Source organism: Narcine bancroftii, chromosome 4 (assembly GCF_036971445.1).
Source record: "Narcine bancroftii isolate sNarBan1 chromosome 4, sNarBan1.hap1, whole genome shotgun sequence".
NCBI classification, from domain to species: domain Eukaryota; kingdom Metazoa; phylum Chordata; class Chondrichthyes; order Torpediniformes; family Narcinidae; genus Narcine; species Narcine bancroftii.
The window spans coordinates 74,713,950-74,739,902 of NC_091472.1; the positions used below are offsets into that span (position 1 = coordinate 74,713,950).

The 25,953-nt window shown below is 39.2% G+C and overlaps 1 protein-coding gene across 6 annotated transcripts in view; it reads left to right on the forward strand.

Moving 5' to 3' along the window:
* The window catches only part of LOC138760692 (synaptojanin-2-like), a 203,460-nt gene that overhangs the window by 82,897 nt on the left and 94,610 nt on the right, over nucleotides 1–25,953 (forward strand). For all 6 annotated transcript variants that reach the window (XR_011355814.1, XM_069931634.1, XM_069931636.1 and 3 more), the window contains exons 5-6: nucleotides 8,848–8,931; nucleotides 11,723–11,784. Coding sequence is in view for 5 of the 6 variants with exons in the window: in XM_069931634.1 (XP_069787735.1) it covers nucleotides 8,848–8,931; nucleotides 11,723–11,784 (146 nt within the window). In the remaining variant the exon portion in view is untranslated. The remainder of the gene's footprint in view (nucleotides 1–8,847; nucleotides 8,932–11,722; nucleotides 11,785–25,953) is intronic.

A 25,953-nucleotide genomic window follows, 5' to 3' on the forward strand; every position in this document is an offset into this window, starting at 1 on the left:
TAATTAAATTGTGGGATTTATCAGCTTTGTTCCTTGGTCATGTTGTTTCCTCAAGATCCACAATTCCTTTATTATCATGCACAAATATGCAAAATGCAATAATGCACAAAATTTGTCAACTTTTGCTTGTCGTAAGGTCACACAAGAGGTGCCACCAGCATAGCCCAGCATCACCAACAATAGGAGAAAGAAAAGGACTGATCAGAGACACCGAGTGTCCGTGGATTCTGCTCCCACAGCCCCTGCAGCTGTACGGCCTCCTATCCAATCTATTGGTGAACGCAAGCTCCCAGATCTGAATCTCTGAGACAATCAGGAAGTTTTCAGTGCCCAAGGATCCCTCAGGAGTTCTTCTTTGTCCTTGGCTCCATCTCAGATCCCAGTCCCACAAATCAGTCATCTGAAGCCTGCAGATTGTATGGGTCACTGAGCCCCTCACTAGTCTGCGGCCATGGTCACCTTCCCTGTAGGATCGATTCCCAGGCATCTCCCAGGGTGCTCTCGACCATCTTGGGCACAGACCTCGGTGGTTTCAGTGTGTTTTTAAAAAAAGTGTTGGCCCCTTTAACAGGCTGTTTGAAGCACTGTGCCTCTGCTGTCTGCTCTCCCAAGCCTACACAAATGGCAGAGCTGCCATTTCCTTTTATCTTATGCTGCATTCGTACAGCAAAACTGCTCTGTTCTAGAAAGGTACATATCTGGGTGAAGGGAAGAATATATATGACTTCATACTTCTATTAGACTGATCACTTCAAGTGGATGTGCCTGCCCTGGCCTGACCAATTACTCCAGTCAAATGATGAAAAAGGTTCAAGGGGTTCAATGCTTTATTCCAGCTTCTACATCTGTGTCTTCACTGATTCAATTCAACATTGCAATTAGACCTGACTCTCCCAGGAATTAGTTAAAAAAATGCTAAATAAGCAAAGTACTTTAAATGAAAACTGCACAAGAACTCCTTTACAATGATCGAAGAATGTCACCTAAGAAAGGATAGAACATCGCTGGCCTATTGGGAATGCAACGAGAACATCGACAAAAAACAGAAACAAGGCCTACCGTATCGATGGATCTGGAGTTGGGGGTAAAAGCTCCTTCCTGGACTAGTCGGACTTTACAGGAGCCATTAGAGGTTCAATAGTGCCATCACAGCCACTTTTCTGGGGTGATGGCATTGAAGGAGAAGACATGAATATGCAGGAAGACGTGCATGCTCAGATCAGAAGAATTCCAAGATGTGCCAGATCCCAGTAGCATTTTTGGTGACTCCAACAAGTTTAAACTTTTAGAACAAGAAGTTGTTTATTTATCTGAATCACAGGCCAGTGATGAAGAAGAGGAAGAAGAGGAAGAAATAAAGTAAGTAAAGGTTTCCAAAGATAAAGGTAGGAAACTTAAAATGTTAGAGGAAGAAGACTGTACCAATGCTAAGCTATGCACAAAACTTGTACCTTCTTCTTCATGAAGAAGTGGAGCTGAGAAAGTTGAGAGCATCTTGAAAAATTCAAATAAGCAGATGAAGAAATACTTTGTTATTGTACATAAAATGCAAAATAAATTGGATAGTGTGGATGAAAGATTTAAAACTGTGGAGACTGGTATGGAGGAGGTAGAGGACAGAATGGTGAAAATGCAAGATGCAACAGACGCATGGGCTATCGAAAATAAGAAACTTTGGGGAAAAGTTGACTTATTAGAAAACTTCAGTGGAAGAAATAATATTATAATTGTTGGCCTTAAAGAAGGTGAAGATCTGATAAAATTTTTCCAACGATGGATTCCAGAGGTCTTGAGATCAGATTCAAATGTATATTAAAATATTAGTGAAATTGAAGGGCACCTAGAACTTTGAGACCTCGGCCACCACCAGATCAAAAACCAAGATCTATATTGATGAAATGTCTTTATTATCAAGATAGAGAGAAAATAATAGCACTAGCAGCTCAAGGAGCTCGAGTAATACAAGGTACACTGGAATTACATGGAAACAAGATATTTTTCTACCCTGATATAAGTTTGGAATTGCTGAAGAGAAGAAAAGAATTTAACATGGTGAAACATGCCTTATGGAAAAAGGGTTTACATATTGTTCTAGTCAAACTGCAACTTGGAAGATTTTCTTGCAAGGAGGACAGAGCAAGTTTTTCACAGACCATGTCCGTGCAGAGGACTTTGTGGGCACACTGTCAGCTAATTAGCAAGAGGGAGTTTGAAAATGGTTTGATTAATAAAGTGTGGGTTTTCAATTTTCTGTAAATGAAAAATTGATATATGGTAAACATCTTGGGGGGTGGGGGGGTTAGAAGTGATATAGACCAACTACTATCGAGTCATGTGTGTATTTGTGTTAGATGCCACAACCTGTAAAATGCAGGGGGGTAATGTGTATTATTTAATCAACATTAATAGGGGTTTTTTTTTCTTATTTTTACATTTTCTTTTTTGAATATTGTGACTGCTATAAATGAAAATTGACTATGTATAACTTTTTATTTTTCTTACCTGGATTGCTGAAGAAGACATCCCTTAACACAATAGATAACAAATATCCAAATTAATGAGGAGGTGCGAGGAAAGTAGTGAAGGGGAAATATTGGGAGACATCGTTTAGATGAAATTAAATATCAGTGGGTAACATATTGAGTTTTTTAAAAAAGTTTTAATGCTAATGGGCTATAAGGACCTGTGAAGAGGAAAAGAATACTGACACATTTTAAAAAATGAGAGTAGATATAGATTTTCTATAAGAGACTCATTTAATTGAAACAGAGCATCAGAAATTAAAAAGAGATTGGATGGGGTATGTCACATCTTCTTCATTTAATTCAAAAGAAAGGGGAGTGGCAATCTTGATAAAGAAGACCCTTCTGGTTAAGATGCAGAATGTAGTAATTGACCATGCAGGGAGATAAGTTATAGTACATTAATAAGAAACTTCAATATAATACATTACAAACATAGAACCAAGAAAGCAATTATGAGAACAAAATAGATATTATGAGTTAGGTGAGAGGGCTCGTAAGGTCCTCATTTGGCAATTGAAGGCAGAACAAGTTTCAAGAACAATTAATGCAATTAAGATTAAGTTGAAAACGACTACTTGTAAACTTCAATAAATTTCTGAGTTTTAGACCCTTATGAAATATATGGAGAAAATATGAATAATTTATGCAAAACATTTCTCAATTTAGCAGAAGCACATCAGAATATATTAATAGGTGGAGATTTTAATTTTTGTTTAGATCCTGTTTTAGATAGATCAACTCGAGTAAAAACAATGGCAAAGGCAGCAAAAGCCACCTTGGCAATAAAATGAAAGACGAATTTAATAGACATATGGAGAAGAATCCATCCAAGAGAGAGATTATTCTTTTTTATTCAAACAGACATGATTCTTATTTGAAGATAGATTTATTTTAATATCAGCTCATCTCCAAGGTAGAATTAGCCAAGTTAATTATAAAGCAAGAATCTTATTGAATCATTCCCCTTTGTTAATGACAGTTACAATATCAGATAAAGAAGAGTCAATTTAAATCAATTTTTAAAAACAGATTTTTGTGATTTTGTTATAAGGCAAATTCAAATCTTTTCGAGACGAGTTCTAATTTGGTTAATAAATTTATTTTATGGGATGCAATGAAAGCATATTTAAGAGTACAAATTATGTTATACTTCTAAAATTAAGAACGAGTACATGAAAAAGGCAGAACAATTGGAGAAAAAGATAACTTGTTTAGAAAATGATCTGCAAAGATGGACTTCTGAGGAAAAACCTAGATAACTTATTTATAAGAAACTTCAGTATAATACATTACAAACATATAGAACAGAGAAAGCAATTTTTTTTTCTTTGGCTTGGCTTCGCGGACGAAGATTTATGGAGGGGGTAAAAAGTCCACGTCAGCTGCAGGCTCGTTTGTGGCTGACCAGTCCGATGCGGGACAGGCAGACACGATTGCAGCGGTTGCAAGGGAAAATTGGTTGGTTGGGGTTGGGTGTTGGGTTTTTCCTCCTTTGCCTTTTGTCAGTGAGGTGGGCTCTGCGGTCTTCTTCAAAGGAGGCTGCTGCCCGCCAAACTGTGAGGCGCCAAGATGCACGGTTTGAGGCGTTATCAGCCCACTGGCAGTGGTCAATGTGGCAGGCACCAAGAGATTTCTTTAGGCAGTCCTTGTACCTTTTCTTTGGTGCACCTCTGTCACGGTGGCCAGTGGAGAGCTCGCCATATAATACGATCTTGGGAAGGCGATGGTCCTCCATTCTGGAGACGTGACCCATCCAGCGCAGCTGGATCTTCAGCAGCGTGGACTCGATGCTGTCAACCTCTGCCATCTCGAGTACCTCAACGTTAGGGCTGTGAGCGCTCCAATGGATGTTGAGGATGGAGCGGAGACAACGCTGGTGGAAGCGTTCTAGGAGCCGTAGGTGATGCCGGTAGAGGACCCATGATTCGGAGCCGAACAGGAGTGTGGGTATGACAACGGCTCTGTATACGCTTATCTTTGTGAGGTTTTTCAGTTGGTTGTTTTTCCAGACTCTTTTGTGTAGTCTTCCAAAGGCGCTATTTGCCTTGGCGAGTCTGTTGTCTATCTCATTGTCGATCCTTGCATCTGATGAAATGGTGCAGCCGAGATAGGTAAACTGGTTGACCGTTTTGAGTTTTGTGTGCCCGATGGAGATGTGGGGGGGCTGGTAGTCATGGTGGGGAGCTGGCTGATGGAGGACCTCAGTTTTCTTCAGGCTGACTTCCAGGCCAAACATTTTGGCAGTTTCCGCAAAGCAGGACGTCAAGCACTGAAGAGCTGGCTCTGAATGGGCAACTAAAGCGGCATCATCTGCAAAGAGTAGTTCACGGACAAGTTTCTCTTGTGTCTTGGTGTGAGCTTGCAGGCGCCTCAGATTGAAGAGACTGCCATCCGTGCGGTACCGGATGTAAACAGCGTCTTCATTGTTGGGGTCTTTCATGGCTTGGTTCAGCATCATGCTGAAGAAGATTGAAAAGAGGGTTGGTGCGAGAACACAGCCTTGCTTCACGCCATTGTTAATGGAGAAGGGTTCAGAGAGCTCATTGCTGTATCTGACCCGACCTTGTTGGTTTTCGTGCAGTTGGATAATCATGTTGAGGAACTTTGGGGGACATCCGATGCGCTCTAGTATTTGCCAAAGCCCTTTCCTGCTCACGGTGTCGAAGGCTTTGGTGAGGTCAACAAAGGTGATGTAGAGTCCTTTGTTTTGTTCTCTACACTTTTCTTGGAGCTGTCTGAGGGCAAAGACCATGTCAGTGGTTCCTCTGTTTGCGCGAAAGCCGCACTGTGATTCTGGGAGAATATTCTCAGCGACACTAGGTATTATTCTATTTAGTAGAATCCTAGCGAAGATTTTGCCTGCAATGGAGAGCAACGTGATTCCCCTGTAGTTTGAGCAGTCTGATTTCTCGCCTTTGTTTTTGTACAGGGTGATGATGGTGGCATCACGAAGATCCTGAGGCAGTTTACCTTGGTCCCAACAAAGCTTGAAAAACTCATGCAGTTTGGCATGCAGAGTTTTGCCGCCAGCCTTCCAGACTGAGAAATAATGAGAAATAAATAGATATTATGAGTTAGGTGAGAGGACCCATAAGATCCTCGCTTGGCAGTTGAAAGCAGAATATGTTTCAAGAATGATTAATGCAATTAAGATGGATTTAACAAAGCTTTTAAGCAATTTTATTCTAAGTTATATCAATCAGAGTCGCAAAGTGATGGTAACAAAATAGAAAACTTTTTGTCATGAATAAGGTTGCCAAGATTAAGTTTGCAAGAGCAAGTGGAGATGGATGCTGCCTTCACCCCAATGGAGGTGGAGGAGGCATTGAACTCATTACAAACCTATAAATCTCTGGAAGAAGATGGTTTCCTGCCTGAAATTTATAAAGAATTTAAGAATTTCTTGATTCCTCCCTTAATAGATCAGGTGGCAGTAACGCACAAAACTGGAACCTTTTTTCTACTGTGATAGTAACTGTAATATCAAAAAAATTACAGAAATCCTTTCAAACCATTGTCATTTAGACCTATTTCATTGTTAAATGCAGATTATAAAATAATTGCAAAAATTTTAGCTAATAGACTGACAAAAGTTTTACCAAAGTTGATAAATATGGATCAGACAGGGTTTGTTTAAAAAAAAAAGACAGTCTGCAGGTAATGTAACTACTTATTATACATTTGGGACAAAAGAGGGGAGATTTAAGTGTGCCAGTGGCTTTAGATGCAGAAAAGGCATTTGATAGATTAAAATGGGACTTTTTGTTTAAGGTGTTAGAAAGATTCAGATTGGGACAGATATTTGCAAACTGGATTAGAGCCTTATCTAATGAACCTAAAGTTAAAGTTGTAACAAATGGGAAGGTTTCATTTAACTAGCACCTTTTCAGTTAACTCGATCTAGTAGACAAGCATGTTCACTATTGCTAGTTTTATTTATTTTAGCAATAGAACCACTTGCAGAACTGATTCGATTTGATCCTGATATTAAGGGATTTAAAGTTAATCAAGAGGAATATAAAATTAATTTATTTGCTGATGATGTTTTGATTTATTTGACAGAACCATTATGTTTGATAAGTAAACTATAAGATTGAAGGAATATGGGAAAGTATCAGGTGATAAAATAAATTGGAATAAAAGTGAAATTATGCCCCTCACTATAGGATTATACTCTGACCCAAAGAGATATCCAATTTAAATGGCCTATGAATGGAATAAAATATTTAGAGATATGAGTAGATAATAATTTATATAATCTGAATTAGTTATCTTTACTTGATAAAATTGGAGAAGATTTGTATATGTGGATGACGTTGCCAATAACATTATTGAGTTAACTGTTAAAATTAATATATTTCCTTGAGTACAATACCTACTTCAAACAGTGCCACTAACGCTACCACAAAGGTTTTTTTCAAGAGTTAAATAAATATATTAGAAAATTTTTCTGGGAGGGTAAGATGTTGAGGGTTTCTTTAGATAAATTGACATGAAAATTTGAGTTAGGAGGCTTACAGCTTCCAATTTTAAAAATTATTATAAGGCGGCTCAAATGAGGTTTCTTGCTTCATTTTTTTGAAGAGGGTGAAAAGTCAGCATGGATTAAAATAGGAGAGAGAATATCAGAAGATTTTATATATGAATTGAAATCAAAATTAATACCTGGGGAGAAGGAATCACCTTTGTTGAAACATTTGATTAATATTTGGAATAAGATAAACAATGAAATTTGGAATAAGGGGGATTGTGCTACACAAGATGCCTCTGATCAAAAATCGTACATACAGGTACACGATCCTTTTTCCGGACATCTAAAATCTGGAAAACTCCAAAATCCTCCAAGTGAGGACCGGCGGTTGGAGGAGGTGGCCGAGGGACTGGCAGTCAGGGGAGACTGCCGGGCGGCCAGGGGACCAGCAGACGGGGAAGACGGCCGAGGGACTGGCGGTCGGGGGAGACAGCTGGGCGATTGGAAGGGGGTTGGGGTGAATACAGCAGCACAATTCGGGTTGGCTTTCCAAAACCCAGAAAATTCTGAAATTGTCCCCCAAGGGTTCCGGGTAAAGAATCGTGTACCTGTATTTGATTTTCAGTTTTTAAACATTTGGTCTTGTAAAGGAATTAAATTTATAGAAGATTGCTACGAAGGAGGAAATTTAATGTCATTTAAAAAATAAATATGGGATACAAAATAATACATTTTTTTTGTTATTATCAATCAAGGGCTTATTTAAGAGATAAACTGTGTCCAACAATATTATTATGGAAATATGGTGATGTGGAAATGTTGATTTGCAATAGGCATATCAAGACATTTATTTCAGCTTGTACACTTTATTGCAGAAGTGGACTCCCAAACAGGGGATACATGGATCCAAATAGTGATGGGAGATGGATTTAAATATTATCACTGATGAACAAAATTAGTCAGGAGTTATGTTGAGATAGTTTGACAAACACAATAAATGTTTGATACAGATTAATTCAATGTAATTTTTTACATCATTTATATCTCATGCCACAGAAATTAAATGGATAGAAATCAGACTTCTCAGACCAGTGTTTTAGATGTGGCCAGGAGACAGGTACTTTTTTTTAACATTGCATTCTACTTGGTCCTGTCCTAAAGTAAGGCCCTTTTGAATATATTTAGCAACTTTTGTAGAACAGGTTACAAGAATTAAATTTCCACAAAACTCTAGTTATTTTTATTAGGTAACTTTGAAGGGATAAAACCAAAATTGAAATTATTTATATACCAAAATGAATTTGTAAAGATTGCCTTAGCAGTAGCAAGAAAGTGTAGCAGTAACATGGAAATTGGACTATTATTTAGGTATTGAGCGATGGAACACAGAAATGCATAGCTGTGTCCCTCTTGAGAAGATTACTTAAAATCTGAGAAATAAATATGATGTATTTTTGAAAATTTGGCACCGTATTTACAAACGGTGAGAATTAATTTAGATATTTTTCCCTAAACTTTGAGAACCTCATTAATCTCCTTGGAAGAATTGGTCAGAGTTGTGTGGTGAGGGGTGTCCTCTGGCAACCAGGTTTCTTGCTTTACTTTTATTTATTTTCTTTCATGCTTTTTCTTATTTCTTTCATGCTTTTTCTTATTTCTTTCTTTTTCTTGGGTATTTGTTTAGGGAGGAGAGGGTTGGGGGTTTTACACCATCATATATAATGGACTCGACACTAATATTTGATCATTGTATTTTATATTTGGTACATGTAAGGATAAAAAAATTAAAATTTCAATAAATAAAAAAGTTGCGATTTGATATCCTGATCCAATATTCTTTTTGGCTGTCAGGTAATTTACTTGGACGATGCAGTGTCTTCCTTTGTCCAGATACGAGGGTCGGTCCCGTTATTTTGGGAACAAACTGGAGCACAGGTAATTGAGAACTTGTTACGTTCTATTGTTTCAAGCATGGAGTTCCCTACAATGTATAATTGGGAAATTAGACACCACTGGGAAGGTTGGGAGACTTCAATTCAATTTATGGCTTCTGATAATTATATAACCTGTACAAGCTTTGCCCTTGTGTTTTAGTCTCATTAGAACCAGCGAATTTAGAATAAACCTTTTCACTGCATTCCTGGGTGATGTTAAAGATAGTTGGCAGTTATTTTGTCAGCTAGTTTGCTCATTTAAATTGTTTCTAAAAACAAACCAATTTCAGATCATTGCTTCCAAAACATATTTTGCTTGTAAGCATGCCACTAGACAATTGAAGGATCTTGCATGCACAGATTGTTGATCATAAATTCAAGAAACATAATGAAATTACGCAAGCAAAGTTGAAAGTACAAATGATTTGGCAGAAGAAATGTCTGATGAATGACGTTGGGGTGAAAGATTGACTTCAGCAAGGGAATCTGGTGCAGACTTGCTTTGTTTTCTTAGACTACTACATTGGAATCCAGTAAACGAGGCAAGTTGAGGCATGAAAACAAGGAAACTTGGCTATATGAACCTGACACATCTGCAATGACAATGTGAGCACTGAACAAAACCTTGTTCATTTTGTCTGATTTGCCACAGTAGTGCTGAGGCATTGAGGAGAAAAGTGTGTCTTTGTGGAACTTGGCTCTAGCCAGAGGCAATCAAGTCAATGATCAGCATTGAATGCCATGCATTTTTGGAGATGAGTGCTCAAGATATGATTTTTTAAATTATCACATGCTCTTCATCAACATTTCCTTGTACATAAAAATTTGTTTTCCTGCAATTTGAACCACTTGAAAGAAAAATGTTGTTCGATCTGTTACATAAGTAAGTGCGCAGGTTTATTGGCATGGATCACGGAAGTAAACAAGTTAGCTATTCCTGTCAATCATAGCTGAGGCCTATTAAGGCATATTTCAGGAAGAACAAGTCCTTGAGACGCTCAGTGCTTCCACTGTCAGAAGGACGGGTTATCAGAGCGTACAGAGTGAACGATGGTTCTGAATGAATTACCTGAATCTTGGCAGCAATTTTAAAAAGGGAGTTGGGAAACATTGTGAAGAGAAACATAGATGTGGGATTAGCACATAATATCGTTGTATCAAAGAGCAAGAACAAGCATACAGGAGCAAATCTATTGCTCAGAGATTGCCCGCATCTCCTGTCCTATTCTTTTAAATATGATTGGAGTCCAGGACTTTAGATAGCTCCGAAGCAGTGTCATCATTTTTGTCCACTTGTGACATCCAGTTCACCTGTGACCTTTCCAGAACTCAGCAGGTCGAGGAGACCAGCACATTTAAAGCCTGTTCTCCAGCAAGCCTGGCATTTGTTATCCATCTCGAATTACCCCTGAACTGAGTTGGTTGAGACTGAATTATTTTAGTGGGTTTGGACTGCCATCTGGACCTGAGAGTTTCTCTGCAAAACTTTGGTGACCCAGATGGTTTTTTTTACAACATTACTCTAGTTTTGTGACCATAAAATTTCACACTGCTCTTTGTGGTGAGGCTGTATATCCTGAATGCCAACTTGAGGACAGGTTAGAGCAGGGGTGGCCAACCTTTTAACTTAGGCATACACCACAGTTACAGGCCATTTTGGCCCACGAGTCCATGCCACCCAATTAAGCAACACCCCTGGGACATACTCGTGGGCCTGTTACCGTGCTGTATGTCTGAATTAAAAATTAAAAGGTTGGCCACTCCTGGGTTAGAGTGTGAAGATAAGTTTGTCATAATCCACGAACAGTGTTTTTAAATTATAAATGCAATGCAACTATTTTATTTGAAAAATGGGTTTTGGATATCTCAAATTAAAAATAACACTAAATGCTCAAGATAGCAACTTGGACAAAATCCGTGGTTAAAAAAAGAAAGAATTCTCACTTCCGTTTGATAATATTTAATCAAGAAGGTCATTGATCTGCAATACAAGCTCCTTCATTTCTGCTGAATACTTGGTTCTTGCATTCTGAGTTCTTATTAGAACTTTTTCATCTGTGATTTGAACCATGTTTTAACAGTGCTCCTTGGAAGGTGTTGACCTTGGTGAGTCAAGGAGTGCTGAATACATCCATCTTGTCCATTCTGCACTAAATGCAAACAGAAGGACAGGGGTTTTCTGTCAGTCAGTGCATAAGCACCGACTCGAATAATTCACCACTTACTTACAGGCAGCTATTTTTTTTTAAAAGCTGCATTTCTGTTGAATGCAACTTTTGAATCAAACAGAAGCCGGTAGAAATCGAACTCCGTTCTTTTGATCTACTCAATGAGATGGATGCGCCTTGAGGTCTAAGTGGAACATGCAATATTTAATTTCAGATTATACAAACCTTTTGACATTTTCATGGGTCTAGGGAAAGGTAACTCAAGCTTCTGTGATGGGTTAGGATCATCCTGAACATTCTCCTTTATCATAGCTATTTAGGACATTGGAACTGTTAGTTCCTGATGTCATTATAAGTAGTTTTCAGAAGGTATTTGAATGAATAGTAACAGTTGCTATGCAGAGCACTGGACTATAACTGCTGGTGATCACCATTAAAAAGTGGATGTGCATTAATATCGCGTGTCATTGATAGAAGTGAGGAAGAGATCAGTGTTGCAAAAATTGCCAACTTCTTTTGAGCCACATCACAGGAGGAGGGAGCAAGGAGTTAGAGGAACAACTGGAGGGTTTTCTGTGAATGGGGAAGATTATTAATCCCTGCATTTCCTGGTCTATTTCTCAGGTCGGCACTCGTCACGTGCGTTTGACTCGAGGTCTCGAAGCAAATGCTCCGGCTTTTGACAGGTAATGTATCTTATGGAGAATAAGTTGAATCATATCAATGGAGTGGACATTGTACAATTTTCTGATCAACTCTGTTGACCTGGCTTTGCTTAGTTCCTGGATATTCAATGATTTCACCATTTTCTAGAAATGATAAAAGTCACTGATGCAGATGGTATGAAATATGAATCCGCTCTACAATCGGCATGAAATGAGATTGTAAATTTTAAATGACTCCTCAAGCAAATGTTCACACAACCTTGTATGAGAACAGAAGAAATAGGAGCAGAAGTATGTCTTCTGACCCATCAAACCTACTCCACCATTAAACAAGATCATTGCTGATCTAGGTGTGGAATTGGATCCACTTTACCCACCTGTTCCACATGACCCTGAAATCCCATATTCTTCAAAAATTGTTCTATCTGTATCATAATTAAACTCAATGAGGCAGATTCTGCTGATTTCCTGGGCATTGAATTCCACTGATTTGCTACTCTCTGGGAGAAGATTTCACCAGAAGACCATAGTGAGAATCAATTACAACGTCTCCTCCTCACTGACAATTGACACAGGTGCAGCTTAAGGATGCATGCTTGGCCCACTGCTCAACTCTCCCTACACCCTAGCCTAGCGTGGTGAGGTGCATTTCAAATGCCACATGCAACTTTGTTGATGACGCCACAGTCATCAGAAGAATCACATACAGCAATGAGGAAGCATTCAGGAGTGAGAGAGATCAGCTGGTTGAGTGGTGTCACCACAACAACCTTGTAGTTAATGTTAGCAAAACTAAGGAACTGATTGTGGACTTCAGGAAGGAGAAACCAGGAGAACACAAACCCATCCTCATCGAGGGGTCAGCAGTAGAGAGGGTAAAGAACTTCAAATTGCTGGGTGCCACTGAAGATCTATCCTGGGCCTTTACGTCAATGCAAGCATGAAGAAGGCTCACCAGCGGCTATACTTCATTAGGAGTTTGAGGAGATTTGGTATGCCACCAAAGACTCTTGCAAATTTCTACAAGTGTACCATGGACAGCATTCTGACTGGTTGTATCACTGTGGTGTGGAGGTGTCAATGCACAGGGCAGGAAAAGGCTACAGAAAGTTGTGAATTTAGCCAGCGCCATACGGACATTAGTGTTCACACTATTAAGGGCATCTACAAGAGGTCTCAAGAAAGCAGACACTGTCATCAAGTTTCCTCACCACCCAGGTCACTCCCTCCTCTCACTGCTACCATCGGGAAGGATGTACAGGAGTCTGAAGATGAGCATCCAAACATTCAAAAACAGCTTCTTCTCCTCTGCCCTCAAATTTCTGAATGGACATCTTTTCTTTTTGGACATTAATTTAGATAAAAACCTAATTTATAGCCTTTTTTTTGCGCCTATAATGCTACTGCAAAACAACGAATTTTGTGACATATGGTCATGACAATAAATTCCAATTTGGATTTTAAGCAATTTCTCCTCATCTCTGTCATGTCCCCTCCCCTGAATTGATCCTATGTCACCTGCCAGTGGAAGCAACCTCCCTGCTTCAATCTAATCTAATCCTTTTATTTGGCTTTTGAATCCACTCATTCTTCTAGATATCAATAGGTAAAGTCCCATGCTACTCCATTTCCCCTCATAAGATAACCCCTTCAATTCTGAATCAACCTGGTGAACAGTACCACCTCTATAGCCTTTCTCAGGTAAGGATACCAAAACTACAAATAGTACTCCATGTGCAGGCTCACCAATACCCTGTGCCGTTGTTGCAGAACTTCCATGCTCTGAGATTGCGAGAGAGATTCAATGTCTCTAACCAATGTCCCATTTGCCTCCTTAATCACTGTTGTGTCTAACTTTTCATGATCCTTATGCATGCATGAGAATGATTTATTAATTTGGAAGGAGGTAAGCGACATGGATGATTTATACCAGGAGGTAGTCAGGTCCCATAGGATTGGAGCTTCTGGTATATGACTGCCACTGCCGGGGTGAAGGTATGATTATCAAATGAGATTTTTTGGATGAAAGTGAGAGGTCTAGGTTGGATGAGCAAACAGACTGTGACACAGTAGTTCAGGAAGTCATTCAAGTGGGAATGCAAACAGTGTGGTGATAGGAGGATTGGCATAGTTTCTTGCAGCAAAGGACCAGTAAATTGTATTGGCTGTCCAATGCTGTGGTTTAAAATATCAGCTGTCTTGGAGAAGGGTGATGCCCAGTCGTTGTCGATGCAAGTACCAACTCATTCCATTACTTCTGGATGATCCCCCTCCCATTAAGTTCCTGATGATCCCTCAGAAGATACGCTAAGTCCTGTCATTGTCAGTAAGAGAAGGTTGGCAGCATATTATAAAGGAGAAACTGAAAGAGGTGCATGCAGATTGGCAAAGGAATAAAAGAGCTTGAAGTTGTGTGACATTCAGAAAAGATGGGATTATCTCCATTAATTATTGAATTTATTTAAGCATTTTTTATTGAATATTTATTTTCTATATTGCACAATTGGTTTGTTTGCACTTCCTTTTTTTAAACTTTATTTTTCATTTGCATCGATAACAAATATGTTTCTCCATAATCATACACAATAATAAATGATGCAAAAAGAATACATAATTTTATATTTTTCCCCCTTTGCTCCTCAAAAAAGAAGGGAAAGAAGAAAAAATACTAACTTTTGCCAATGAAATTCATAGATGGTTTCCAGATCTTGTAAAAGCTTACTGGTTGATTCCGTAAATTGTATGTTATTTTCTCTAACGGTATACAATTTTGTAATTCCATTTTCCATCTATTCAACCCCACATTGTGGACTAGTTTCCACGTTACCACCATACTACTGCTATTGCTACATTTAGAAACTTCCTCTGATAAATATCTAACCATATTATAAATATCGCCTAGCAAAAATATTCTCGGATCTTTTGGAACTTGTTTCTTCATAATTTGTCCCAAAAAAGTACTCCTAAAGAAAATCTTATTTCCATTATAAATCTGACAAGTATTGGACGGGACCTTTGGTCAGGCTAAGGTTTAGGTCTCAGTGCCCTGTGTTCTCATTCAATCTCCGAATCTCCTGGAAATTTAGCCTGACCCAAAGATTCTGGTATCCATCGTTGCAGAAATTTTTTCACATCTTGACCTTCAACACCTTCTCTGACTCCAACAATCTTGATGTTATTCGGTCTACTAAAATTTTCCAAAATGTTTATTTTTTGGATTAACTGATCATTCGTAGCATCAGCTTCTGCTTGTACCTTCTTCATTTGATCCTTAATATTCTGAATCTCAATTTCATTCCTTTAATTTTCCTATCCACTATTTCAAATCTAGTGTCAACTTGTTGCATTAATCTTTCAATTTTTGTCGCCATTCTTCCTTACTTCATCAGTTAATACTTCCATAGATTGATGAAAATAATCTAAAAATTGCTTAATTTCCCCAGAAGATAAAGACGTTTCTTCATCTTCCTCTGCTTTTTTTAAATTGGTCTTCGCTTTTCCAGGTCTTCCTCTGGATAACTGGAGCTGTGAGTGTCCTGTACCTTTTTTTAAATTTCCTCCATTTTTTTGTGTGCTCTGCGCAAACGCAAGGAGTCGCACATGCGCAGAGTCACTTCTTCACTCGATGTCAGCAGCCATTGTTAAAGAAGACCGTGGGCAACAGTGCCCAAGGTCCTGGCTTCTGGCCTCTGGATATTGCCTTGCAGACAGCTCCAGGATATCTTCTCAAGGTAGGCCTCACTTCTTTTTCTTGTTCCAGTTCTTGTATTGCGTTTCTTCGGTGGCATTTTGATCTCTTCTGTATGTCTTTAGATTGTTCTTTCTTGTACTTCAGATAGTACTTTTTGTGACTTTTATCGCCTTTTTTTGTCACTTTTTCTCAACTTTTCCGAGGAGAGCAAGGATTACTAGTCTAACCCCTCATCATCACGTGGCACTCCTCCATTTGCACTTCCTTCTTATTTACATTTCTGTCTTTTATATGTATCTTTTTTTAAAATATTTTATTTAATAAACGTATTCTGTACTGTGATTTGCGGAAACTGCCAAAATGTTTGGCCTGGAAGTCAGCCTGAAGAAAACTGAGGTCCTCCATCAGCCAGCTCCCCACCATGACTACCAGCCCCCCCACATCTCCATCGGGCACACAAAACTCAAAACGTTCAACCAGTTTACCTATCTCGGCTGCACCATTTCATCGGATGCAAGGATGGACAACGAGATAGACAACAGACTCGCCAAGGCAAATAGCGCCTTTGGAAGACTACACAAAAGAGTCTGGAAAAACAACCAACTGAAAAACCTCACAAAGATGAGCGTATACAGAGCCGTTGTCATACCCACACTCCTGTTCGGCTCCGAATCATGGATCCTCTATCGGCATCACCTACGGCTCCTAGAACGCTTCCACCAGCGTTGTCTCCGCACCATCCTCAACATTCATTGGAGCGACTTCATCACCAACATCGAAGTACATGAGATGGCAGAGGCCGACAGCATCGAATCCACGCTGCTGAAGATCCAACTGCGCTGGGTAGGTCATGTCTCCAGAATGGAGGACCATCGCCTTCCCAAGATCGTGTTATATGGCGAGCTCTCCACTGGCTACCGAGACAGAGGTGCACCAAAGAAGAGGTACAAGGACTGCCTTAAGAAATCTCTTGGTGCCTGCCACATTGACCACTGGCAGTGGGCTGATATCGCCTCAAACCGTGCATCTTGGCGCCTCACAGTTCAGCAGGCAGCAACCTCCTTTGAAGAAGACCGCAGAGCCCACCTCACTGACAAAAGACAAAGGAGGAAAAACCCAACACCCAACCCCAACCCACCAATTTTCCCTTGCAACCACTGCAATCGTGTCTGCCTGTCCCGCATCGGACTTGTCAGCCACAAACGAGCCTGCAGCTGATGTGGACGTTACCCCTCCATTAATCTTCGTCCATGAAGCCAAGCCAAAGAAAAGAAAAGAAAGAATAACAAAGAATAAAAAAATCAAAATATTATAGTGTTAACAAACTATAGAAAGAAATAAAAAGAAAGTATAAACTAAAAAAAATCCCTAGACCCCCCTTAACCTAATCTAATCCCATAACTAATCTAAATATATTATATATTAAATGTAACATAGCATAACTATACATTATTTTGGATTGTTTTGGCTGACATTCAAGGATTCAAAAAAATATCATTCCAAGAATTATTATTAGATCGGGGAGAACTTCACTGGTCAGGAGAATTTTTAATTAAAAAAAAAATGTAATTTTAATCTCCTTAATTTAGCATAGGAGCCCCAAATTTGTAAAAGTAAGGAACATTTATTCCTTAAATTATAAGTAATTTTTTCTAAAGGGATCTCAGCATGTCCTCTTTCTAAAGTTAATGAAACATCAGGTTTCTAGGTAACAGCAATAAATTTCCTTGTTACTACTAAAGCTAATTTAACAAATCTCAACTGAGAATCCAACAGAAGTAACTTTGGTGTAATACTTTCAAAATTTCCTAACAACAATAATTCAGGTTTTAACAGAGAAGTCACACCAGTGACTCATTGTAAGGGGACAAATTATAAGTTACTCTTCAAAACTTAAAAATGAGTATATGAATGACAGATAAATTGGAAAAAGATATTAAAAAATCATAATCAGTGAATAAATATAGAATTTTAATGAATAAAAACATTACAGTATAATGCAATGTTTGCATATAGAACAGAGAAAATTATATTATGGTGTAAGCAGAAATATTATAAATTAGGACAATGATCACATAAAGTTTTAGCTTGGCAACTAAAAGTGGAACAATCGTCTCGAACAATTTATGCAGTGCAACAGAACAATAATGAAGTGACATTTAAGCCCAGAAAATAAATGATGTACTTAAGGATTTTTATGAAAAACTATATGCATCTGAATCATTGCACGACGTGGAAGTCATCAATGAATATCTGTCACAAATGGTATTATCAAATTCAACTGAAGAAGATAAAGGTAATCTGGATAATCTTTTTACTGAACAAGAGGTTTACAATGCACTTAATTGTTTACAAAACAATAAATCTCCAGCAGAAGATGGGCTTCCAGTGGAGTTTTATAAAAACTTTAAGCTTCCAGTGGAGTTTTATAAAAAATTTAAGGACTTGTGTATCTTTTCTTGAGTACAGTTTTTTTTTGCATGAGTAGAAATTTTGCCTGGTCAATAGGAAAAAAGAATCTCAGGGTTGTATGTGATGCCATGTTTGTCATTCATTCAGGTGCCATGCTGTTCGGCGCAAGTGACTATACCTCTCCATCCATCATGATCTCTGACCCTCTAAATTGTAGTTGTGGCCTCCCCTATTCTTCAGTGAAGGCTCCATCTTTGAGTTGAGACCATAGTCACCGTTGTGTTGATGATTATACAAGGGAAAAATACTGGTAGTTTCCCATTGCCTTCTTCAATTGCAGTGTCCATACTGGGCAGATAACCCTGGCCATTGATTCCAGCATTTTTCGTTTTACAACCATAAATTCCTATTTGTAGTATCTGCTTGTAAAAACCATCCACCATCTGCAATCCATTACTTCACCTGACCATGTTTGGGAAGTTAAACAGGTACCACACCTTGCCCAAGGGTGACCTCCTGGCTATCAGACAAAAGGACTGCCTTACACCTCCTTTTGCTGAGCAATTGTGCAGCACCGACGCTGAGTCATCTAGGTACTCTGACAATAAATTTGACCTTTGAACTAATCAATGATGGTCTTGCTGCTGTTGAGAGGGATGATTAGAATTTAGTAAAAACCCAAGATTTTCAAGCAATTTGAGCAGAGATATGAAAGAATAAAGCACAAGAATACTGGTGGGAGCAGTGTACAGGAGTTTAAATGATACAGAGCCCCAAACTACAGCCATATGGTGTAGCAATGTGTAATAATGAAATGTAGTCAGAAATGTACCAAGTGATCAAGTGGGATTTTAATTGCAGACAGACCAAAAAAGTTAGATGGTCAAAGATAATAAAAATGAGAAATTTGTGCTGTTCTCAGTGTAATTTCTTGGAGCCCAAACCAAAGCAGGCTATTTGAATTGGATCCAAATTGTATCAGCAAGTTTTCAGATGACACAAAGATTGGAGGTGGTGTGGACAGTGAGGGTTTTAAAGCTTGCAGAGGGACCATCTGGATAAAAATGAGCTTAAAAAAAAATGGCAGATGGAATTTGATGCAGACAATTGTGAGGTTTTGCATTTTGGAAGGACAAACCAAGAAAGGGTATAAATGGTAAATGGTAGGGCACTGAGGAGTGTGATAGAACAGAGGAAACTGGGAATACAGATACATAATTCCATGAAAGTGGCATCACAGGTAGAGAGATTTTGGCATATTTGTTTTCATAAATCGAAGTATTGACTATAGGAGTTGGGATGTTATGGTATAAGACATTGTATAAGAGATTGGTGAGGCCAAATTTGGAGTATTGTGTGCAGTTTTAGTCACCTAATGACTGGAAACAAATTAATGAGATAGAAAGAGTGCATAGAAAATTTACTAAAATGTTGCCCGGACTTCAAAAATGAGTCACAGGAAAAGGACTAAAAAGGATTAGGACTTTGTTTCATGGAACATAGAAGAATGAAGGGAGATTTGATAGATGCATTAAAATTATGAAGGGTAGAGACAGAGTAGGTAGGCTTTTTCCACTGAGGGCAGTTGAGATACAAACTAGAGGACATGGGTTAAGGATGAAAGGAGAAAGGTTTCAGTGAAACTTCTTCACGCAAAGAGTGGTAGTAATGTGAAACAAGCTACCATCTGAAGTGGTGAATACGGGCTCAATTTTAACATACAAGAAGAATTTGGACGGGTACATGGATGGGAGAGAATGGAGGGCTATGGGATGAGTGCAGGTCAGTAGGACTAGACAGAAAAATGGATTGGCATAGACTAGAGGGGCTGACAGGCCTGCTTCTCTGCTGTTATGTGCAATGGTTCTATTGTCTGATGAGCTAGAACAAATTGATGTTTTTGGCAGCAGTTCCAGGAAGCAGATTTCTGAATATGAATTTGACGTTTTATCTCGGGGGGGGGGGGGGGGGGGGAGGGGGGGTGGGTGAGGGGAAAGAATGGATCCAAGGTAGCTATTTTAAACTTAACAAAGGCAATCATTTGGTCACAAAAGTAGGGCTGGCAAAAATAAACTGGAAAATTAGGTTAAGGGATTCGTCCATTGAAATCCAGCAGCAGACATTTAAAGGGCTCTGTCAGAAAATGCAGAATGGATCCATTCAAGTAAGACAAAAATTCTGCCCTGTGGTTAACCAAAAAATTGATCAAGTATCAAATTTAAAATTAAATCATATGGATTTATAATGACCATAATATGGGATGAAATTATCAAAAACATTAAAAATGATTAAAAGATTAATGAGAAAGTAAAGATTAGGTTAACCAGAAGTTAGCCAGAAAGATCAAAACAGATGATAAAAATTTCTACAGATAATTAACAAGAGCTAACACAGGGAATGTTGATCCTGTGTGTAGTGAGCCTGAATAATAGAAAATTGGGAAGAGGTCTGATAAATTCCCCTGGAAGTAAATCACAAAAATTTGTATGCACTAAAAACACAAAATGATGGAGAAGCTCAGATGGTCAAACTGTGACATTTATGTAGCAAAGGCAAAAATACAGAACCAATGTTTTGGACTTGAGCCCTTCATCAAGATATGATCCTGAAATATGATGTCCATTTGACAAGACAATAAAACTGAGATCTCTTAAGTATTTGATTTTTCTGGCATTCTCCTCATCTTATATAAAGCAAATTAGTTCAATCACATTCAAAAATGTTTGTGCAATTTCTCCCACACCTTTACATTTCTGTGGTTTAAATTCTTCTATTTGTAATTTATAATTGATTTTCATTCCCTCTAAGATGTTGGAAATTTATATTCATGTGGTGTATATTTGCCCATTTCACCCTTCTCAACATCCCCCAGTCTGACTCCATCCTGATTTTTTTTTGGAGCTTAGTTGTAGGTTGTGAACACATGCTTGTGTAATCAAAAGTCTCAGTCAGGAAAAGATGTGTGCAAAGGAGGAGTGGTCCACATGTAGATTCCCTTGGAGATAACAATGTATACTTGGTATGACAAACAAATATGAACCATTCCTCTCTATTTAGTTTAGTTTTCAGCCTGTAAGGAGGGAGTAGGTGTGGTTGTTACTCCAGGAATTTCCACCTCAAGTTCTATACTGACCTGAGTTTTTCTTTTAGAAAAAGTCTAGTTTTGAGTGAGGACAAAGTATCAATGGATGAGGATGTGAGCTAAGCTGTACCTATAAAAGTCATGGGCAGGTGATTAGACTCTCCTTTTTGGAAATTGCTAATGCCTTGCAGTTTTGTGATACTTAAGAACATAAGAAACATGAGCAATGGGCTATCTGGCCCTTTGAATCCATTCCACCATTCATCACAATCAAGGCTGATCTTCTACCCCAACACCACTGTACAACTGGATTCTCTCAATGCCCAGAAATCTATTGTCTTCTGTTTTGAATGAGCAGTCTTCTGGGGTAAAGAATTGCAAAGGATCACAATTCTCTGAGTGGAAAAAAAATCTCTATTCCAATCTTAAATGAACTCTATCTCTTCTCAAACTGCTAGAGTTAGAGAAGCATCATTGCTGCATCTTGCCTGCCAAGCACTACAAGAATTGCTCTTTTTGATAAGATCTGTCATTCTTTTAAGCTCTAAACAATATAGTCCTGAACTATTCATTCTCTCATACAGCAAACCCACCATTCCTGGAAGTAGTCATGTGAACCTTCGCTGCTCTCTATGACAAGGACATACTTTCTAAGATAAGGAGACCAGAATTGTACACAGTCTCCCAGTTGAAGACTCGCCAACACAATTGTAATCTAACTTGCTCTTTTATTCAAATTGCCTTGTAATAAAAGTTAACATTACCAGTTGTCTTTGCCATCTATTGCTGTACTTGCATGTTGGCCTTCAGAGACTTGTGTACAAGTGCATTCTGATCCCTTTAAAACATTAACATGACTCCATCTCTCACCATTAAACAAATCCTCAGCTCATCTGTCATTTGCACAAATATTTCTTGCTTGAATATTATCTAGGGTGTTGCTGTATACAGACATTTATTGTTTAACTTTCTATGGTGTTGCAAATGGCATTGGACATTCTGTAATCATCATCCTATGTGACCATTGTGACATTGATGAAGCAGCTGGAGATGGTTAGGCCCAGGGCACATCTGTATATCTCCTGCAATGATGACTAGAGACTGATCTCTTTGACTCCAATGACCTTGTGCATCTTCCTTTGTGCAAGATATAACTCCAGGCATTGAAGCATTTTCTCCCCTTGATGCCTTTTACTGTGGCTCCTAGAAATATCACAATGACATGAAGGGATGTCACAAACACACCATCTCTGGAATTCAGATCTTTAGTGCATGTTTGGACTAATGGAGTCTGGAGTCAAGTGGTCCGAACAAGGCTGAATGGGCATCGTTGATCAAGCTGATCAAGAGTCATGCCAATAGTACAGTGCTCTGTACTGGGTGTCAGATGTGGGAACAATGGGTGACCTCCACCCTCCCAAGTGGCCACATCTGCACCAGGTGTACCGAGATGCAGTTACTAAGGGAGCGAATTAGAGATATGGAGTTGCAGATTGATGACCTGCGGCTTGTAAGGGAGAGTGAGGAGTTAATCGACTCAACTTTCAGGGCGATAAATGCTCCAGAACCCGTGTCAGGTAAGTGGGAAACCGTCAGGGGGGAAAGAAAAAAGCGAGAAAAATGGAGAGCACACCAGTGACTATCCCACTCAGCAAGTTATGTTGTGTTGGATTCTGTTGAGGGAGATGACCGGACGGAAGATGGCCACGGGCACCAGGTCAATGGCAATGAGCCTGGCAGAGTGGTGCAAAAGAAAAGGAAAAGGAGAAATGCAGTAGTTATTGGGGACTCCATTGTCAGGGGTACAGACAGGAGGTTCTGTGAGCCAGATAAGTATAACCGCATGGTTTGCTGCCTCCCTGGTGCAAGGGTACGAGATATCACAAATCGGGTCCAAAATATTCTGAGAGGAGAGGGAGAGCAGCCTGATGTCTTGGTACATGTGGGTACAAACGACATTGACAAGAAAAGGGATTACAGTGAGCTGGGACGAAAGCTGAAAGACAGGAGCGCTAGGGTGGTGATCTCGGGATTACTACCTGTTCCAAATGCAAGTGATGAAAAGAATGTAAGGATAAGGAAAATGAACGTGTGGCTGAGGTGCTGGTGTACAAGGCAAGGATTTGGCTTCTTGGATCATTGGGATCTCTTTTGGGGAAGGCATGATCTTTACAAGAGGGACGGGTTGCACCTAAATCCAAAAGGTGTCAACATTTTGGCAAGTATGTTTGGTACAGCAGTGGGGCAAGGTTTAAACTAATTTGGCAGGGGTATGGGAACCAGAGTGATAGGGAAAAGGGTAGGGAAGATAAAGTAATGACCAGGAAAAGTAAAATAGGAAAAGTAATGTTGGGAGGAGAAAGTAAAAAATCAGATCGTGCAGTGAGTTTTCGGGTCAATGATAGTCTTAAGAAAATTACAAAGAAAAATAGTGGGCAGAAAAATAAAAAAAAAAAGGTTACAGAAGTCACTAGATATTAAAAGGACAAAGAGCATAAGGGCACTTTATCTGAATGCCCGCAGTATTAGAAATAAGGTTAGTGAACTTGAGGCACAAATCAGTACCCATGCCTATGATTTGGTAGCCATCACGGAAACATGGCTACAAGGTGACCCTAAATGGGAATTAAACTTTCAATGGTATCAGGTGGTGCAAAGAGATAGACAGGATGGTAAGGGAGGTGGAGTTGCACTCTTAATCAAAGATGAGCTCCAGGCAGTAGTGAGGGATGATATAAGATCTAAAGAGCATAATGTTGAGTCCATTTGGGTAGAGATAAAGAATAACAAAGGGAAAAAATTATTATCTATCGCCCACCAAATAACAATAGTTTAGTGGCACAGGAAATAAATAGAGAGATAAGTGAAGCATGTAATAATGATACGGCAGTAGTCATGGGGGACTTTAACTTCCACATAGATTGGGAAAATCAAGTTGGTCGTGGGAGTCTGGAAGAGGACTTCATAGAATGCATCCGTGATAACTTTCTTGAGCAGCATGTTAAGGAACCCACAGGAGAAAATGCTCTCCTGGATCTAGTGTTGTGCAATGAGATAGGTAGAGTAAATGATGTAATAGTCAGAGACCATCTGGGAAATAGCGATCATAGTATGATTGAATTTCTCATTCAGCTGGAAGGAGAAATAGTTAGATATAAAACTAGTATATTATGCTTAAACAGGGGCGACTACCATAGGATGAGGGAGGAATTGGGCAGAGTGGACTGGGAGCACTGGCTAATTGATGAAACAGTTGAGGAACAATGGAAGATTTTCAAAGAAATATTTTGTAATGCTCAACAAAAATATATTTCGGTCAGGAAAAAGGGCAGCAAGGGAGGGAAAAAGCAACTGTGGTTAACAAAGGAAATAAAGGAGAGTATAAAATTGAAGGCGCAGGTGTACAAAGCTGCAAAGAGCAGTGGGAAACTGGAAGATTGGGAAAACTTTAAGAGACAACAAGGGGTTACAAAGTGGGTAATAAGAAATGGGAAAAAGGATTATGAAAGTAAATTGACACAAAATATAAAAACAGAAAGCAAAAAATTTTATAAATATATAAAACGGAAGAGGGTGGCCAGAGTTAACATAGGACCCTTGGAAGATGAGAAAGGAAAACTGGTAGCAAAAAAATGAGGAAATGGCTGAGGCATTGAACAAATATTTTGTGTCAGTCTTCAAGGTGTAAGACACGTCCAGCATGCCCAAGTGCGGAGTTAAGGATGCGAATGTTGGGGAAGGTCTTGATAAAATAGTTGTTACAAAAGAAGTAGTGATGGAGAAACTAATGGGACTAAAGCCAGACAAGCTATAGTTGATGCATTGGTGGTCATATACCAAAATTCCTTGGATTCTGGGCAGGTCCCGGCAGACTGGAAGACAGCAAATGTCACGGCACTTTTTAAGAAGGGATGTAGGCAGAAGACTGGAAATTATCGGCTAATTAGCTTAACGTCTATAGTTGGAAAAATGCTTGAAGCCGTCATTAAAGATGAAATAGTGAAACTTTTGGAATGTAAGGGTTCAATCAGGCAGACACAGCATGGTTTTAGAAAGGGAAGATCTTGTTTGACAAGATAAGAGGGGAACAGGTTGATGTTGTATATTTGGATTTCCAGAAAGCATTTGATAAGGTGCCGCACAAGAGACTTCTCAGTAAGTTACAGGAAAGTGGAGTATGGGGAAGTATATTGGCCTGGATTGAAAATTGGTTGTCTGACAGGAGGCAGAGAGTCAGGATAAATGGGAGTTTTTCAGGTTGGCAGAGAGTGGTAAGTGGGGTGCCGCAGGGGTCAGTGTTAGGCCCACAACTGTTCATCATTTACGTTGATGACTTGGGAGGAGGGGACAAAATGTGGTGTAGCCAAGTTTGCGGATGACACCAAATTGAGTGGAAGAGCAAATTGTAATGAGGATGTGGAGAGTCTACAGAGGGATATAGTTAAGCTGGATGAGTGGGCAAAGGTCTGGCAGATGGAGTACAATGTTAGTAAGTGTGAGGTTATCCATTTTGGCAAGAAAAATAAAAGAGCTGAATATTATTTAAAGGGTGAAAAACTACAGCATGCTGTTGTGCAGAGGGACTTGGGAGTGCTTGTGCATGAATCGCTAAAAATTAGGTTGCAGGTGCAACAGGTTATTAAGAAGGCAAATGGAATGTTGGCCTTCATCGCCAGAGGAATTGAATTCAGGAGTAGGGAGGTAATGTTGCAACTGTATAAGGTACTGGTGAGACCGCACCTGGAGTACTGTGTCCAGATCTGGTCTCCATATTTGAGGAAGGAAATACTGGCTTTGGAGACGGTCCAGAGGAGGTTTACTAGGTTGATCCCTGGGATGAAGGGGTTGACTTATGATGAAAGATTAAATCGTCCAGGATTGTATTCGCTCGAGTTCAGAAGAATGAGAGGAGATCTTATAGAAACATATAGGATTATGAAGGATATGGATAGGATAGATGTAGGAAGGTTTTTTGAGCTGGCCTGGGAAACTAAAACGAGAGGAC